The sequence below is a fragment of the Gallinula chloropus genome (genome assembly GCF_964237585.1).
Source record: "Gallinula chloropus genome assembly, chromosome: 3".
Taxonomy (NCBI): Eukaryota; Metazoa; Chordata; class Aves; order Gruiformes; family Rallidae; genus Gallinula; species Gallinula chloropus.
Genome location: NC_140087.1, coordinates 89,494,780 through 89,514,851, shown reverse-complemented (window position 1 = coordinate 89,514,851; position 20,072 = coordinate 89,494,780). Strand labels below are relative to the sequence as shown.

At 42.4% G+C, this 20,072-nt stretch overlaps 1 protein-coding gene across 2 annotated transcripts in view; it reads right to left on the bottom strand.

Moving 5' to 3' along the window:
* The window catches only part of FILIP1 (filamin A interacting protein 1), a 106,511-nt gene that overhangs the window by 26,147 nt on the left and 60,292 nt on the right, over positions 1–20,072 (bottom strand). For both annotated transcript variants that reach the window (XM_084262068.1, XM_084262069.1), the window contains exons 3-4: positions 16,972–17,145; positions 14,726–14,904 (exon numbers count right to left, since the gene is read on the bottom strand). In XM_084262068.1, the coding sequence (XP_084118194.1) occupies positions 14,726–14,904; positions 16,972–17,145 (353 nt within the window). The remainder of the gene's footprint in view (positions 1–14,725; positions 14,905–16,971; positions 17,146–20,072) is intronic.

Genomic DNA, 20,072 nt, shown 5'->3' with positions numbered 1-20,072 from the left:
AAGCATTGCCTCCTATGTGCAAAGCTGATCCATTTCAACATGTTTCTATTTTTCCAGGGCTTGAGGAAAGGTTTCTGTACAAAACTTGTGTTGGATTATGCAATTGCAAATGTTCACATGCAGTGATCAGACAAATATTCTTCTTAACCTACTTTCCATGTCCTTTGCAATCCTAATAACTGTTTCAGTAGAGCTACCTAGTCTTTAAAAAGAGGAAATTGCAATGACAAACACTAGACTAAATATCTGACATGTAATCTGAATGATGTGGCATTATCTTGGCACTTAGGGAGACCTTCACAACATAGAATGTATTGGGTTGGAAGGGACCTTTAAAGGTCAGATAGTCCAACCCCCCTGCAGTAAGCAGAGACATCTTTACTAGATCAGGTTGCTCAGAGTCCCATCAAGCCTGACTTTGAGTATCTCTAGGGGTGGGGAAGAAGGACAGAGAGCTACTGGAGGGATCTTCAAGATCCTTTAGATTGCATGCATAAAAGTCTGAACTCTTGTGTTAGCAAAATAATTGATGGCAATAGCACTTTGCAAGCAAGTTTCAAAACTGCCTGCTGACAGATGGCTTGGACTGAGGGCAGCATCTGAGAGCAAGGCTCCACCCCACTCATGCTGATGTCTCTGCAGGAGGATATCTGGTTGCATGTCCTGTCCCACCCAACTGTGGGACCTGAACTTGTTGAACAGCTCATACCAGTCCCGTTGCACCTACCATTCAGTCCCAGGGTCCTCCTCACCTCTGCATTCCATTTCTAACCCCCACATCTCCCAAGCCTTCCTAGATGTCCTCTCACATCTGCTCCATGATGCTGTGCTTGGCCCAGGCTGGAACTTCAAGCAACACATCTTCCCTCATCTGTGTTTTCATGGTTTCAGCTTAGAACAGAAATGTCAAGGACATGAGGAGGATCCTAATATTTATACTAGGAAAGCAGCTGTGAGTCCATAGCAGTCAGCTTTGTACAGATGTGAGATGTAGAAGGGAGGGCATCACTGAGGACCCAGGACAGAAGGGACCACCCGTATCAAGAAGTCTGACTACTCAGAATTGCAGCATCCATGAAACAGACTCCTGCCAAGACCACCAACTTCAAGGCATTACCTCTACTCATCACAAATTTAGCAGCAAAAAACCAGCAGACAGAGCAATAATCGTCATGAGAAGACCAGAGGGTGACAGAGGGCGTTGCCAGTGTCCCTGCCTGGCAAATGACGTGTTAAAGGGAATGCCCAGAGGATGCCTCAGAGCCTGCCCCAGTCTAAGCCACTGCGTCTCACACTGATACATCAGGAAACAGATGGTGTTCTCTGGCAGGTGCCACATCAAAAAAACACAGAATGGTTGATGTTGAAAACGATGTTGGATATATCTAGTCCAGACCTATGCAGGTCCAGTTAAACCAGGTTGCACAGGGCTTGCTCTACCCATGTCTCAGACACCTCCAAGGTTGGAGACATTGCAGCCTCTCTGGGAAACCTGTTCCAGGGCATGACCAGCCTCATCATGAAAAAAAATCTAGATTAGGTCAGATCACTTAAGACAGGGTGACATACATCACATACATGTGGTAGTCACCACCAGTGACCCCCAGAGGGAACTTATCTGAGACCACCTGCTCCCCCATCTTACTCTGCAACTTAGAAATAAATCCCAGGGAACGTGGTGGAGAGGCACTGAAGTTGTATGGATGTGAGGCAGCAGTCAACAGGATGCAAAACTTGGTAGTGAAAACACAGCATGGTAGTGGTGAGCCGACACAGACTGCACTAGCTAGGACATGTCTATGCTGCCACCAGACTTCATAATTAAAGTATTCTCCATCACCAGTCCAACTACTTCAGGTAGCCACTTCTAAGCAGTACCACAGCTATAGAGGACCTCATGTTGGATGTCACAGCTAAGGTCTAACAGGCCTCAGACTCTTAAAACTTTTATTGCATAAGAATCAAATTATGTGTGCTTATAAAACTATAAAGCTACTCTGTATGTTGTTATTTTTCAAGAATACCTTCACTTTTAAGTCACATTGTGCCAGTTGTGGCTGGAATAGAATTCATCACAGTAGCTGGTGCAGTGCTGCGTTTTGGATTCATGCTGAAAACAGTGTTGACAACACAGGGATGTTTGTGTTACACAGAGCCGAGGCCTTTGCTGCTTTTCACCCCACCCCACCAGTGAGGAGGCTGGGGGTGCACAAGGACTTGGGAGGGGACACAGCTGGGACAGTTGACCCCAACTGACCACAGGAAAATCCCATACCATATGACATCATGCTCATCATATAAAGCTGGGGGAAGAAGAAGAGAGGGGGGCATTTGGACTGATGGCATTTGTCTTCCCAAGTCACCATAACATGTGATGGACCCCTGCCATCCTGGGGATGGCTGAACACCTGCCTGCCTGTGGGGAGTGGGGAACAAATTCCTTGTTTTGCTTTGCCTCTGTGTGTGGCTTTTGCTTTACCTGTGAAACTGTCTTTACCTCAACCCACGAGTTTTCTCTCTTTTACTTTTCTGAATCCCTCCCCCATCCCGCTGTGGGGGGACTGAGTGAGCGACTGCATGGGGCTTAGTTGCTGGCTGGGGTTAAATCATGACACACATCAAAGATTGGGAAAATCTAACTTGCTGCCCAGAATTTCATGAATCTTCTTGTTTATGCTTTCATTGGGATGTAGTAGTCCAAGAAATGCATTCCTGAGTAAAGCAGCACTTGTAACATTGGGAGACCAGATAAGAAAAACAAGAAATTAAAGCAGGGGAGGGAATAGACAGGAATCCCAAATTTGAACTCACCTCTGTAAGTCAGAAATCTTACTGTGCATGTCACACAGTTGTCTGCTGTAGAAGGGAGTAGCTGGGAAGCAAAAGATGGAATTGGTTTAACTACTTAATGGTGTGCTAATAGACTACACAGTTCTTTGATATCTTGTGCTCTTTAAAAGTGTGCTTAAGTCTGCACAGCAATGGATTCCTCTGGTGGATCTTGTAACAAATGATTGCCTGATTATAAAATTCTCTGTAAACAGGGCTTTGTAACCTTTCCAACACACTGCCCTGTTCTCTGTTGACTCTTTATCTCGGTGCAGAAACATATGTAACATTTATAGCCAAGGCAGTGCCTGCAACTTTCCCCAAATTCTCTAACATGTTAGGAAAAGCCTAGGTTTTTCTGTATGTGCGACCCAAAACTTTCCCTAAATTTGTGTTTACTTACATATGTGAAAAAGTACACCAAGTAGCTCGGCAGGCTTTTTTTGTTTGATTGGTTTTTTTGTTCATAAAACCTTAAAAACAATCTTCCATTATTGGTTTGGAGTTCTTTCCTTCTTTTGATAAGTCAAGTTTACCTGTCCCCCACTTTCTACCTAGCCAGTTGTCTATTCTATATCAATGAGGTATCAAGTGGATATCAATGAATTCAGTGTCATCTTGGTACAACATGAAAAATCTGAATATTGAGGAAGAGGCTGATTTTAGTTTGCTGCTGAAGATACAGTGAAACAAGGTGCTCCGTTGGGCTTTTGGGGCACAAATAAATAATGAAGATAAATCAAATACATTTTTGAAACATGACTTTGTAGGAAAAGCCTGAGAAAAAAAAAAAACAACTTCAAGTTGAACTCTGTGCTGTTCTATCTCAGGCAATACATTTTATAAGGCGTGCGTCATGCACACTAAAAAACTTCATTTGGTGAGCTGTACTGACAACTGGCTTTGTTCACCTTTGTTCTTACTTAAAACAGGTTGTTCCATGCAGCTGTTAAAGAAAATGTGTGTGTGCACACACTCACACACATTCACACACTGGCTTTTTTATTATTCCCCAGATCTTTCTACGTTAGTCATGCGGCCTAGATTTAAAACTCTTTTTTTTTCTCTTTGCACCATGAAAATTGCCCTAAGTTAGGATCTGCTGCACTTTATGAGAGCATGATTCAAAAGTTTAAGGAAAACATTTCTGGCTTTGTTTTCCTTTTCCACTTCTTTTTTTTTTTTTAAATGTTTTTTTACTTTCTTAACACTTGTGTGTATCTTTGTGATATCTGGGAAGGCTCAGTATCTCCAGTGTTATAGGTCTGACTCGGATATTTCAATAAATAAATAGAACAAAACTGAGCAAAAATCGTAGGTTAATACAAAAATGCACAAGATGAAGTTTTATTGCTAGTTTCTTCTCTCCGTGAGGAACAAAGCCTGCACTGGTGGGACTGTCTCAAGAAAAGATGATTACAGTTGAAGTAGGCACCTGTCTACACAGCTAATTATACCAGGTCAAGGGAACTGTTTTATAGTGTGTTTTGATCTTTATTTTATAAATAAGTGAAGCCTTGAAATCATTGAATCATAAGCACCAATAGTGTCATATTAAGCAGGGTATGGCTCTTTGAACAAAGCATCTCCTGAGTTAGGGGCAGAGGTGTTCAGGACCTCTGAGAAGTGCTACATGAGGAGGTCACAGAATCACAGAGTCAGTTCGGTTGGAAAAGACTTTTAAGATCATTGAGTCCATCTGTAAACCTAGCTGTGCCAAGTCCAGCACTAAACCCTGTCCCTAAGCACGCACCTACAGACAACCCTCAGCTGTTCTTTGTGCTCAAGACCCTTCACCAGCTCTGTTGTCCTTCTCTAGACCCGCTCCAGCACCTCAATGTCCTTGTAGTGAGGGGCTCAAAACTGAACACAGTATGGTGCTGAACACAGTACTGGTGTGGCCTCGTCAGTGCTGAGTACAGGGGCATGATCACTCCCCTACTCCTGCTGGCCACAGTGTTTCCAATACAAGCCAGGATGCTGTTGGCCTTCTTGCCACCTGGGCACACTGCTGGTCAACCAACACCCCCAGGTCCTTTTCTGCCCAACAGCATCCCAGGCACTCCTCCCCACGCCTGTAGCACTGCATGGGGTTGCTGTGATCCAGGTGCAGGACCCAACACTTGGTCTTGTTGAACCTCATACAGTTGGCCTTATCTCATCTATCCAGCTTGTCCAGACAGTTCCTTGCTGCCCCCTGGGGACTTGCCATTTTAGAGCTGGCTGCTTCCACACATCCATGCTTTACAGCACCCCATTAATGCTGTTTTTCTCTGCTCTGGTCTCCAGCTTTGTTTTTCTAAATTGCTCACTTTTGATGTGCTAAGTGTTCATGTGGAAAAATGGTGTGGAGGAGTGACCTTGAGTCTTTAAAAGCAGGGGGAGCTGTAGCTGTTCTCAGCTTACCCGGAGAGAGAAACTTAGTCTTTTGGCAGTGCCTCAGCCTCTTCTCCTCAAGTTGGATCTGGGACATTAATTAACCCTGACTGATTGTGACCTGTGTGCTGCATTTGTTCTGTTGGCAGCTGACTCTCTGTTGTTGCCTTCTGCTGCCTCCCCCTCACCTGACTTCTCCAACTGTGGCTTTACAGAACAGAAATACTCGGTCTAGAGATAAGGGTCATGTTTTTAAGCATGAAAATAAGTAACTCACAAAGATCAGTGGTGAATATGGTTACTGGAAACTGAAAATCAAGGTAAAATTACTTTTTTCCCTAAAGTGTATCATGTGTTGGCCCAAGCAAGTTCTGGGAAGTCCCAGTGGCTATGCTGTCCTGCTTCACGCAACATCAGTATGCCGCTTTCTGCTTAAATTTTGATGCATTTTTCTGTACATACCTTCTGGTTGCAGCTCGGTATCTACCTCTTCAATCTTGATTTCTTCACCATCTTGCTTCCCTCTGTCATCCACCTGGCTCTACAGCACTCTACTTTTGCCAACAGCTAGTTCCCCTCACCACTCCCTCTCTTCTCCTTCATTTCCTAATTCATATTTATTTCCCATATTCTTTGTTTTATGACTGCCATCCCTTGCCCTAAACCTGCCTCTTTGCTATTCATTTTCCTTTACCTTCCAGTTCCATTGGTTCAGTTCTTGTCCCATTGTTCAAACTCCTGAAGACCTTTTTCTGGACTTTCTTATAATAATGTGTTTGATAGAGTGAGTAAAACAAGTAGGTAGGAAAACCAAGAGAAAACATGCATCAAAGAGTTGCTGCTTTGTTTTAGCATCAAGCAACCCAAGCGATGGTGTCTGGAGTCACCATAACAGGGCGTCAAAAATGGGAGAAATTCTTAAATATAAAGAGTGAAGAGCTTTAAAATCTGGTTTTAGGAAGAAATATCATTTGTATAATTCCATGCACGGGGCTAGTCAAGCATGGGAAAGTTCACACAGTTGTACAACAGGAATGCAGCTCGAGAGCAAGAGTCTGCTGAAGTGGAGTTGATATAAATACTCCATCTTCCCTCAATGCACTGTCTCAGATTTTCTTAGAAACACAGGCTATGTGTGCACTGGTTTATATATTATTTGGCCACCACAGTCACAGCTTGACATAAAGATAAAACAGAACCTATAAAAGCAGAAGAAGGTAAATAATCTCAGGAAGATTTCTTCTTGATTTTTAAACATAACTTCCTGTCAGCATCATATTCAGTGATTTAGCAAATAAGGAACCCTCAGTAAAATTTTCAAATGCTGTAAAAGTTCAGTTAGCAGCTGCTTTTATCAACTAAAGAGACACTAATAGATTTTAACATCAACACTGAGTAATCCTGGCTGTCACACCATATGCTAATATGCGGTGTCCCAACTGTCAGTATGAAAGGCTATGAAGGTACTTATGTTAACGTTCATGCCAGGACCCTCAGCTCTCACCCTGAACACACCCGTACGCCACATCCATCTCACAGCCCCACCTCTGCACCCTGTGGAAGTGTGGCATAACTACACAGCAGCCTTGCAATACCTGAAAGGTGCCTATAAGCAAGCTGGGGAAGAACTGTTCACAAGGGCCTGTAACAATCTGGGAAGATTTAGGTTGGATATTAGGAAAAAATTCCTAATATCCAGGACTGTATGCCAGCCAGAGATTTGTGAAATGAAAAAATGTTGAAAGCTATGCATCATTTTAGAACAAGTTAAGTCATCTAGGAAAAGGCTGACATTTAAATGATGAAAGAGAATACATCTATGCCTTTCCAATTCCTCTGAAAATAAACATTTTAAAGGTAACTGTACAGGAACTTTCATCCTGTGATATATATACTTGTCATCAAGAGATACGTTTTCACCTATGACATAATTGCTATCATCAGGAAATTGTTGCTGTCACTCTGTTGTAATTTAGCCTCAGTTTTTGCTCATTTCTTTATCTTTTCTCTTTAGGCCACTACGTAGTCAGCTACATTACTATTAATCGTTCCCTAACATAAACAACTGGATAACTGACCTATGTGAGTAACTGACTTTTCATATCCTGAGCCGAACAAAAAATTCAATAAGTAATTCTAAAATCATAAAAAAGCTTCATGTGGATTTCAGTGAAACATTTGTTCATCTTGAATAAGTCATCTTGAATAAGTGGCTACTACAGAGAGGACTGTATCTTGGTTCCATTCACCAAGGCAACAAGTGAAAAATCCTCAGTTTTAGGGAGATGGAGAGACCTGGCTCAATGAATTCCTGTGTTTGGGGGAACTTGAGTGCTGAGGTGCTGATCTACAAGAAGATTTTTCACCCCTTTGGTGAAAAGAACTCAAAAAATTGTAAAAGTGGAAGTTTTGCCTGGAAAGTGTGGAAATGGAAAACTGAAATGATGCAAATATAACGCTGATTATTGGTATGTTTCACTGCAGGAACGAGAAGGGATGCACAGCTTAGCACCCTTTTTGGGAAAGAAAATGGAAAAAGCATTACATCTGTTCAGGGTTAGGAAATCTTCTATGAAGGTTTACTGAGTCAGAATAAATCCCCAAATCAGATGACATCTTGAGGTTCCTCACACAACTTAGTGGAAGTTACATGACCGTGTAGCACAGGGCTTTAATTGAAACAGTGATATACTTCACTAATGTCTGTACATCTTTGCACAGGTAAACTTCTATTTAAACATAAAGTGAATATCCAATGTGTTCAGGCTTGAGTGCCTATTAGCACATGTTTATACTTGTAAATAAGTGACATCTATCTAAATTTTTTAGAAATTCAGTGAAACCTGGCACTTCCACTGAAACCTGTTTCTAATCTTTCTGAATGAGGAAGCAATTTTCCCAACATGACCCTGATTCAGTTCTTGTTTTCTCTGCTTAAAAACCTGACAACTTAAAAAGATGGCTTCAATAGAGCTGTGAACTGATATTTATTTCAGTAGTATAATAAGTCTGAAACATGCCAAAGGCCCCTTAAATGTTAAAATTGTTACCTATTGCACCCTGGACAGAGTTTGGGTTCGTGAGTAGATTCTGAATGAAGTAATTTTTTCCCCCCGTCTGACCCTGGAAGCATTTGAATTGATGATTTTAGCTAGCAAGCTTGCTGGGAATAATGAGCTACATATAGTTTTGTATAATAATTCTCTCTCAAGGGCTGTGAAGTTGATGCCTACTTAGGAATAATTTTGGAAGAATAGCTGAAACAACACATGATGCCATTTTATATAATCCCAAAAGTGACTGAAAGACTGGACAGTTTTGAGGACTATCCAAGTGTGAAGAGATGGATTTGGATTAGTCCCAACTCATGTCAAGCCTCACATTGTGTAAGACTCGCAATACTTTCATATTGTTTCTCCACAGACCGATGTGGCTGTTTGTTCTCTCGTTTTTAGATTACCTTTGAGGCCATTTTCTTGGAACTTGGGACCAGGTTCGTTAGTTAAAACATAAACTTTGCGCAATCGCTGCCTTGCAGTCAGCTAGAGCTGTGAAACAGGACCAGCAGAATGGATGAACTTCAGATTTACTTAACTGCGCAGAAATGGTGTTTGTCACTGCCAGATTTTTTTGTGTATTTCTTTTAATAGACTACCACAGAACTGGCGAGCTACGATCCTGTGAATTTATTGCGTCAACAGAAAAAAAACCAGTGTATCCAAACCATACAGATAGCACATCAGCCTGAAATAAAAGAATAAAAACTGTACTGTTGCCCTTGTCTTCTATGTTATAAAAGTTTAGAGATGCCCTTACTGAAAAGTAGACAGAGAGTGACTCAGTGCTCTACTATGGCCAGTAATGTGCAGTAAGATGAGTAACTACTGTCAGCAATGGTGAATTCCCACAGTCCCATTGGACTGGCTTTTCCTTTTTTTGTGTGTCACAGTTTGGAAACCAGGACACAGAAACAATCACCACATGAGAAAATAGTCAGAGTACAAATGTGGCTAAAAACGCTTGGAGGAATAAATAAAAAAAGGCAAAGATCTTTCTGTTAAGTAACCTAATTTCCAGATTTTAGAGGAATCACCAACAGATTACACAGTTACAGGCCAAAATCTGTGCTGTATGTTTGCACCATACACCTCGCACCAATATCCCTATATGGGGCTGTTCTTACTGCAGATTTTGGCCTTAAACTGGCAATTCACAGAGATTTATTAGCCCCAAACACTTCTTTAGGGGCATTGATCTCTAAACAAGTAATTGACTGATGGATACACACTGCCCCGCTGTCCTCCTGCCAGCTTCTCTGTTTTCCAGGCTCCATAAAAATCAAGCATAAATGCGAACTGGGAAGGTAACAGAGGCAGAATCTCCAAGCTATGTCAAACTCCAGCCGTTACAGTTCCTTGGGCCCATGAAATAAAGGGAAATAAAAAGCCAAGCACTTCCCAATGAAAGGCTTGGTGCTGCCGTCTCGTGGGAAAAGGGAGAAGGGGAACTTTGGTAATAAAAGCAGAAATGCAAAAAGGGGGGAAAAATATTTTAAAAACTTGTTAACATCAACACTCCCATTTTTGTTTTTAGACGTCTGTGTGCTTTATTGCTCACAGATCAGTTTCCTTTGCAGGTGATGTGGGCCCAGAATTACATCACCAGCAGAGCAGCCAAGAGCCTCTCGGTGCCAGGATGACCGAAGCTGAGAGGAATGTATTATCACAGACCTCTGAGGGACTTGCCAGTGCATTCCTTGCTGGGGGTGCTGTGATGGGGGAGACAGAGAGGAGACAATTTTACTCGAAGACTGAAAAGAAACTTTGTGGAGGAAAGATCTGGGGTCACAGTCCCGCTGTCTCCTCTAAGCAGATCTAATTATGGCCATGTACTTCAAAAAGAGTGTTTAACTAAAACCAGATTTAGCAGGGCACTGCTTAGGAAGTACAGACTGAATCCTCGGCTTTGCCTTTGAGGAAAATGCGAAATGCTTCAGTGCACTGGGAACACTGTTGCTGTGGTTGTAAAGAATAATTTGAAGCTGCAGCATGGAAGGCAAGGGCCAATTTAAAATCCTCATCACTTCATTGAAGTCTTACGGTAAAATGTGACTAAACGTAATATCGATGATTTCAGGCAGACGATACTTCAACTAGATTCTGGGTGTGTATTTCCTGACACGTTGTGTGGTGGGGTAACAGACTCTCGGCAGTCTTGGGGATGTGCTGGAAATGATCAAATTACTCACAAAGCAGTTGCACAGATCTCCCTTAAGGAGCTCCAACAAAGCCCTTCTGCCACATCACATCCTCTATTCTGCAAACCATGCCCTGTGCATATGAAAAAAACTCCCTCTTCCCCACACTTGAAGGCTTTCAGGCTATTTCTGCCATCCATCCTACAGAACTGGCTCAGTGGTCCTTACCACAAGCCTGCTTCTGAACTATTAAAATCAATGGGAGCTTTCCAGTGCTTTTAATAGCAGCAAAATGTGCTGTCAACAAATAGGATTAAAAGAAGAGTACAAGACAAATTTTTCAGAGATTAGCACCTCTAAAAATGCCAGGATTTTAAACCTCATCTCCTAGGTCAATGGAGAGCTCGAAGCAGCGCCGAGGTTATACAGACCTCTCCACTTTTCCAATAGAGAAGAAAAAGCCCCACTGATCAAATCAAACAGTTTATAATTTATCCTAAAGATGTCTTGCCCCCCACCTGCCTTGCCCCCACCACTTCCCTAAAAGGGGAAGGCAAAAGGGCTGAGATAGGCAGGCCGGAGAACAACCAAGTGCCACTTCATGTTAAGCCTGCTTTACACAAGAACTCTGTGGTAGGGAAGTACCAATAACACTCACTCCTCAAAGCATGACTGAAGATCGGGAGGGTGCTTTGTGCTGAGACAACTAATGTTGTCATTGTGGCTGCTGCTTCATGGTCTTCTGCTCTTCAGGTGTCTGCAACATCTCCAGTCAGACACTTCATCTCTACCTGCCAGACCAGACTCCTCACCCTATCGTCCACCAGCAAAGGTCTCTGAGGGGGTCTTGGTGCCTCCAGCTCTTCTCCATATATAAATAAGGAGAGGAGCTGGAGGCTTATATATATATATATATATATTTTTCATGCATATATATATATATATAAAAAATAAGGGCGCATATATATATGTATATTTAGGCCACATATATATATACACACACACATAGGCCCTATATATATATGTGTGTGTATATATATATATGTGTATATATATATAGGGCCTCCTTCTTCCTGGAGGAGGCTCCAGGAAGATGACTGCTTTTGCACTCCCAGGAGTAGGAGATGCACAAGGACTACTTGATTTTACAAGAACAGCAGCTAAGATAGTCAAGAATGGAAAAGGGAATTTTGGTGGAGTGGTAAAAATAGCAAATACTGTCCCCAACTTTCAAAACATTCCCATCTTTAGATAGGATTATAGCGTGCTACAGAGAAATTTGCAAAACACTTCAGTACCACCACATCTGTGGGAGCACCTTCCACTAAAAGTACCAGATTTCTTTCATCTCCATCTGGCAAATGGCTGTCACTACTCTTTTCCTCTAACATGCCAACCTTTTCCACAACCTTTCTGCAGCTTAGTTGCACTCGGTGTCGCGAAGCCAAGACCAACAGTCAGGGCCTCCAGCTCTCCCCAGTTACCCCTCCTAGCTGTCTACATTTTTAATGTCCCTGTGTACAATTTTGTCTTTTTTTAAACTTCTAAATGCATAATTATTCTTGACAAATCATGTTTTCCTGTTCCTTCCTTCCTGTGTGAGGCTGACCTAATAATTAGTCCCTCATAGGGACTGTTTGCTTTCCTATCATGTTGTTGTAGATGGATTAGAGATAATGTATGAAAGCACATGTAAAACAAATCTCCAAAGTAAATACATTAAGCGAGTGCTAGAAATACATTAGAACCGAAGCATATTTCTGCTCTTAAATAATTTCCCGTTTTATCTTGTTCAAACTTCCACAGGACAGCAGAAGCAGACATGGCCTCTAAAAGTTGGTGTGCACAACAGTGGCAAAATACTGCGAGGAGAGAAATGACTTAAATTGCTTAGATCCAGGACAGGAATTACTACTGCTCTTGTCATGCCAGACTGCTGTGAGATGGCCGTCCCACAGGACTGTTCTTCCTCCAGCTCACCCTGTCTCATTAAAATTATAGCCACAAGTGTAGCGGAGTGGCTGACGGGCAAAGTTCACATCCATGGTCCTTTTTCATGGAGACTTCATGTCTGCTCAGCTCTTAATAAAATAACCCTCAGGCCTCAAAGCACCATGGCAAAACAAATTATATATATAGTGGTACTTGTAAAACAAGAACGGCTGGGCAGGACCCTGAGAAGTGCCTTTGGGCAGGTCAGTTCTCTGTCCCAATATGCAAATTAAGTGAGTATGGGAGGGGTTTTGTATGTTTTAACCTTCTAAAACCTAAATTTTTCCATTACAGACTCTTTCTTTTTAACAGAAATCTATTGCTGATTGCCACTGTGGGGCTTCCTCAGGAAGTCATCCCATCACCTTCTCTTTCTCTGTGAATTCAGCCTTCAAACAATAATGCTGGAAGTTTTAAATACCTACAAACGTGTGGGTGCAACCTGTCTCATGTGCACTCAGCAAAGAAAGATGAAGTTTGAGATCATTTAAGACTATACATTAATGAGCTGTGTCCAGCCCATCTTGATTTTGCTAACCTGCTCTGCAAGTAGTTTGGGAGGAGGACCCTTGAGAGGGAGGGATGTGCACGCTTGGTTTTCTATGTTTAGCTACACTCCATGTTCTCTCTGGCTGGTCACCACTAAACTTGAAACTATAGAGCCTTAGACAAACAAAAGTGGATTAAATAGCAAACATCAGGTTTCTTGTATCACTCAACATAAATCAGAAGGGCTTCAGCGCTGCAATTCTTTCCCCACAGCCACCAGTTCAGAGGCACTGGTGACTACAGCTGGCAGATTTAGCTGCTCTTAAAGATCTGGTTTCAATAGAAATTCAAACTCAAATTCTCCTCTTTGTTTTTTTTTATTATTGTTTTTCCAAAAACTGTAGAATGTAGAAAAGAGCACGAAGAATATGAGAAAATGCCCACAGAGATGGGACCTAATATCTCATTGCTAGTAATATGAGACAGAAAGCTTTTTAATCAGTTCATCGAAGGAAATCAGTTCAAAACAGGTCATAATCTCAGGCTGTTTAGATTCATGAGTTGAGATGGAATAATAAGAAGGCAACAACTGTCAAAGTGAACATAAAATGTAAAGACAAACGTAAATGTTATTTTATACCACTTGTACTTTTGAAGCACTTTAGTTGCCTGCATGCCCACAGATACTCAGCACAGAGAAAAAATTGCATGTATGAGAATCAGATGTGAAATTGTTGCTTGCTTGGAAATGCAACAGGGTTTATAATTATATATATATTCTGGTTAGAGAATCAAACTGCTAAGATGCAGAAGCATTTTTGTCCTTTACAGTTTGCCAATCATGCAAAACCAGGAAATACGGTCACTGTAGCTCATGTGCCACCTACTCAAAGCTGGCTCTGAACTGAGCTCAGGAAATACACTAAACAATTTAGCTCCTGGCTTTTTGCAAATGTCTGCCACCAGACTGTGGTTTCCTCAAAAGCATTTCTTCTTTGAACTTGCCTTAAGTATTTTTCTCAGAGCTCTTACATTTTTTATGTTGTGGATTGATTTCAAGCAGTTTAGTATGTGCACAAAAATGTCACACTGAGAAACCGAGGCTGTTCCTGAGTGCTCAAGCTTCACCTAAGCTAGGTGCTCTTTCTTTTTTTAGACACTCGGAGAACAAATTACTCCCCAAAGGAGTACAGAGGACAAACACTTGAAGAAAAAAAACCCTGGAATGTATGAGCCTGTGAGATAAACACTGCAGATAGTCCATGGCAGGCTGGCCACATTTTATAAACCATGAAAGTGTTTTCTTCCAGGGGAACATAGATCTCCCCCAAGGCACATGTCTTCAGAAATACGAATAATATTGCAAATGGTTTGTGACTTTCCAAATCTACACACAAAGGGCCTGGCAAAGCCCCTACCACTTGTGTGCCAGTACCCCGACGCGTGTCGTGGTTTTCCTTACCCCGTCCTCCTGCTGTGACAACCAGTGGCCCGTCCTTCGCAAAACGTGGCACTTGGCTAAGCAAGCCAGCTCCAAACTCAGCCAACATAAATAACATCTCATCAAAAGCTACCAGGAGGTGACCCCAAACCGGGCATGAGTAATTCTAAACAAATCCATTTCTTAATTCAAGCGCACACTACAGAAACATTCAATGGAATTCCTCCAGCTCCGGACTCGCACCGTAAGGTACTTACTAACAACATGAGTGGACCAACGTTTACAAATAGTTTACATGTGAGTTTAGTGCCATTTAAACACAGAAAATGCCAGCTCACAACACCGCTGCACTGACAAGCACAGGGACGCTGGGGATACCCTTTGCACTCTCAGGTACTCACCTCTCCCGCTCCTGTTCCAAGAGGTTGGTAAAGTCATCACTCTTGTTCATGTAATCTGTATGTTTATGTTTCTCATTTTCTAGCTCATAAACTGTGCGGCGATGGCATTTCTCTGCCAACAGGAGCTGTTCCAGCATGCGCCGATACGTCTCTTTCTGCTTTTCTTCAAGTCTGTCCAGCTGGATTGTAGAAAGAGAGAATAGACTGTTTTAAATGCCTTCTTGCTTACTTCATGTGATTTATTAACCAACAATGTTGTGTTTGGTAAATGTGAGTCCCTTAATTTTATGTCTTGGGCTTTACATGAAGCAATGACAAGAAATAAGAGTAACTGTCCCGTAAAAGGAATGATTCCTTTGAACGGTGTGTTGGCAGTCAACATTTGCGTGGTTCTCAGATACACAAACTTCACTTAGCCTCAGCGTAACAAATAGTATTGCTGCAGTGCAGGATTTTGCACACTTTCCTAATTTCACCCCGAAAAAAGCTATAGCAAATGCCAGGGCAGGATACATGCCCTCAGACTCTGGGAGCCTGAGTTCACGCACCTCTATGGGTCTCGGCACCTGCATGTGGAGGCAAGGTGTGAGCTCAAGGCTGAAAGTTCATTTATGCACCTTCAGTGCACCGGCAGGACTGCTGAGATAAGAAGTCTAAACTATTTAGATTTAGCATAGATTCAGTTTTACATTACCAAATAAAATTCATTATAAGCCTTAGGATTTTTCCCTCAGCCTGTTTTTTGACAGAAATTTATTAGTCACAATTTACCTTTTTTGCCTTCTGGGCTTTTTTTTTTTTTATAGATATATATTATTAATTTAATATGCCATTTATTATTCAAACAAACACTAAGGCCAGGGAGGTGTGTCTGGAAAGTTGCCAGGGCACTCTGAAGCCACTGCAGTTATTCATGTCGCTCCTTCCACTGTTTCTTGGCAGCAGATGACAAACTCCATCCTGCTCCCTGCTGAAGCTGCCCGGAGGCCTGGCACTTCTCTTCTTGCCTGTCCGTGTCACGAGGGCTGGCAGAGCTTGCTCTGCCCAACCCTAACCCTTACTCTGCGGGAACTGCATCTTCCTTGGCCCCAGTGGCACCAGGCAGCTGCTTTTTCACAGGGTGCCTCAGCAAACAGGGACATAAGAGAGGAGGAGGACCATGCCGATTTGATCTCCTGAAGTTGACCATGGCAGTCAAAATAAAACAGTTATTGCATTTGATAAGGGAGACAGGTTGGGTTCATCCTTTGAGAGTAAATCTTTTGCCTTTAGGAAATTCTGTCAGCATCCTATTTTAGCTCCAACATAACCCCTGTGAACCTATGCATGACAAAAGTCATTCGGGTCCCCATCGAATTATCAGCTTATTCAGACAAAATCCCTGCTAAATTATTTTATTCAACATTATTTCCTGCATGCTCCCACATGCTAATGTTTGCTTTCCTTATTCGGTATTCTCATGGTATAGCCCAGGCCAATAACTAGGCCAACTATCGTCCTAACAATTCTAGAAGACTCTTCAATGACAATACACAGTATAAAGATATCTTGTGGTGGACACAATTCCTGGTGAAAAAGAATGAAATGTTCTAACAGGAGGAACTATGAAGATTTGGACAGACACTGTGGTATATTATATTGTACGTTGTTACATGCCCTTTCTCTGTGCCCGGGACTGTTATGAAACTATAAACATGAGCAGTGGATGCTTATTTTGGCATTCACACTGGCCTCAGACACTCACAGGTCTATTCTACATTCATTTATTGCTTAGATTTTAAAGCAAGGGATCAAGTCCTGTAGGTCTCCTTTAGGGGCTGAACTGATCTTGCAAGCCTAGAGCTTAAGTGACTTAAAACTGTTACAGATTTATGACGACATAAAGGTGAACCTTTGAAGGTCTTCTTTTCCTATCTACCCACATGACAGGGGTCTAGTATGCCAAGAAAATCAAAGAAGGCTTAACAGTGCTTTGAGCAGTACATGTTGCAACCTATAATCAAAAGGAATTTAAATGCCAGAAATGTAACACCCAAATACTTTGTCCTCTCTTAACATCGCCAACCCTAAGTGGCATGCAAGTTCATTATTGTTTGGGTTCAAACCCAGTGACTTTGCATGCAATTTATTTTGCAGTTGAGTGAACAAGAATACTCAATTTTTCTTCAAAGTCTTGCCATTTCTACAAATGCTGTGTTAGGATTCCCCCTGCACAGACATAATGATATAAATCAAGAAGTTATTACCTCTGAAATTGGTTTCTCATAGACATCTTCCCCTATAGACTTTTCTTGGGCAAGGATGGCATCCCTGTGTAGCACTCGGAGCACGTTCTGTGGAGCTGCGGATCCATAATGAGCTTCTAAAACTTCAGGTTTGGTTTTCTCTGTCTTCAGCATGTGGATCACATCCTCTCTTGCCTGCAACATTGCAAATCACTACCATAAGCCAACCTAATAACCAACAGGGAAAACAGGGAAAATACAACATTTCATATGTACGAACTGCATACACAGAAATAAAATAAATTAGAAGATGGCCAGGCTGCCAACGCAAATATAAAATCCTTGGAAAATATCAGATTAAACACGATCTCTGCAATCCGAATGTTGTCCTTGTAGGCATTAATTAGTCTGTCCCTGCCTGCCCTTATATTTGAATGCTATGAATTTTTATCTGACTTGAAACGATAGCCAGGGAACATCATTACTCTTCATATACTTCATCTTATTCACTGCCCATGCTGTTCTCTGATGGGGGTAAGGAGATAAGTAGAACAAACAGCACAAATGGGCTGAATTAGTATTTCTCAGACAGCCACGAATCGAGTTATTTCCTACTCATTCCCCACCTGACTTTGTGAATAAATATTCTCTCAAAGTAAATTTTAAAATAAAATTTTATAACTTTTGATTGTTTAAACAAAACCCTAGAAACATCACAGACCCCTGCTAAGTGACATAACCAGCAGCAGACCCAAAGAGGCTGGGCAAACCCTCCAAGCAGCAGAGAAGGGCTGCTGATGCCTGAGCTGGGAGTGTAGACAGGAGCAGTGGTGCTGCTGTTTCTGAGAGAGCATGGGTCCCAGCTCCTGCTCCCTGCCCTGGGTGGGAGCCCCCCATTTCAGGCAGCACAAGCAGCTGGGCATGATGAAACTGCCCTGCGAGGCCACCTGGCTATGAATAAGGGGCATTTTAGGGCTATGCTGTGGACAAACACTTAATCCTGAGCTCTGTTTCTAATGATATTTGCCAACATCTGTTAAGCCATCTGTAAACTGGGGGCAGAGCACTTGCTTGTCCTTCAAGACAGCTTTATAATGCCCTGATCCAGGGAGGGGCTGTAAGAGATACAAGCTTTTGGTGGGCACAGGGGATCTCCAAGATTTCCCTGGGGAACAACTCTCTCACAAATCCGAAGGGATTGGGGGCAGAAAAGTACAGGCACCAAACTTTCTTGCCTGCCTTTCTGACACTCAACCCGCTTGAGCTTGGGAAGCTAAGGAAAAGTTCGGATATTTTAGGAAAAATCCGTTACAAATCCTAACCCTATGTAAGCAATGAGTGTTGAGAATTTATGAACTGACTGATACATCATGCTTTTCCACAGTGTTCATAATGGCACATTGTGTTATCCCTGTAGCAAATCTTAAATCTTTACCCAGTACCACAAAGGCATTGCAGCTCTATAAAACCACCTGCTTTTAAAACGGGCAAGGAAATATTTTCAGGAAATGGCAAAGACCCTTCATTTTATTTTATTTTTAAATAAAATAGAATAACATTAAACAAAAAAACAACTTGAGGCAAAGTTGAGACTCATCGAATCATAGAATCACAGAATAGTTTGTGTTGGAAGGAACCTTAAAGATCAACTAGTTCCAACCCTCTTTCAATGGGGAAGGACACCCTCCACTAGAGCAGGTTGCCCAAAGCCCCATCCAACCTGGCCTTCAACACTGCCAGGGAGGGGGCAGCCACAGCTTCTCTGGGCAGCCTGTGGCAGTGCCTCACCACCCTCACAGTAAGGAATTTCTTCCTTATATCTAATCGAAATCTACCCTCTTTCAGTCTTAAACTATTAACCCTTGTCCTATCACTACATGCCCTAGTAAACAGTTCCTCTCCAGCTTCCTTGTAGGCCCCTGTTGTAGTTTTGCATAGCTGGGTTCTGGTGGAGGCGGAGGGCTTATCTCGACTCCTAAGCCTCTCAATATATATTTTCTTCCCTGTCCAGCTGAAAAGGGGAGTGACAGAGCAACTTTGGTGGGCAACTGTCCCTCAGCCAGGGTCAAACCACCACAGCCCCCTTTACATACTGTAAGGTTGTCCTTGGAGCCTTTTCTCCTCCAGGCTGAACAAGCCAAACTTTCTCAGCCAATTTTCATATGAGAGGTGCTCCAGCCCTCTCATTATCTTTGTGGCCCTCCTCTGGACTCACTCTAACAGCTCCATGTATTCTTATGGTGGGTGCCCCAGAAATTAACACAGTATTTCAGACAGTTTACTCCATTCACAAGAATGAAGTAAACCTGCTCGTCATGTTTCTCTTTATGCAGTCCAGGATATGGTTGACTTTCTGGGCTGCAAGCATATGTTGCTGGCTCATGTTGAGCTTCTCATCAGCCAACACCTCTAAGTCTTTCTCCTCAGGGCCGCTCTCAATACATTCTCTGCCCAGCCTGTATTTATGCTTGGGATTGCTGTGTCCCATGTGCAGGACCTTGCACTTGGCCTTGTTGAACTTCATGTGGTTCACACGGGCCTGTCAAGGTTGCTCTGGTTGGCATCCCTTCCCTCCGGTGTGTTGACTGCACCACACAGCTTGGTGTTGTCAGCAGAGTTGCTGACAGTGCACTTGATCCCATTGTCCATGTTGCCGACAAAGATGTTAAACAGTGCTGGTCCCCATACCGACCCCTGAGGAATGCTACTCATCACTGGTCTCCATTAACCCAATTATAAACAAAGAACTGTAGGGACTTAGTCTGTACAACACTTTCTAACCTTAAATAAAAGCTTTTGCACAGGCCTGCAAGATACGAAATACAGACTGGAATGGTATTGATGTTGTTTCAGCATGAGCATGGGAAAGGTGCATCACTCATGGACGTCAAAACTACAAGTAAATTACGTGGGCTAGTCCCAAAGAGTGCTAAAAGAGCATGTACACTTCCCTACATCATGTTCTGGGAATATGCCACTCTCAGTACAGGAAACATGTTCTTTTAGGAAAGTTTTAGACAGGTTTAAGAATATATAGGGATTTTTATATCCCTGTAAAAGTAACAGTTAACTTAGTGTCTTTGTTACTATGAGGTCAATGCTTCTAAATTGAAGAAAAAGCT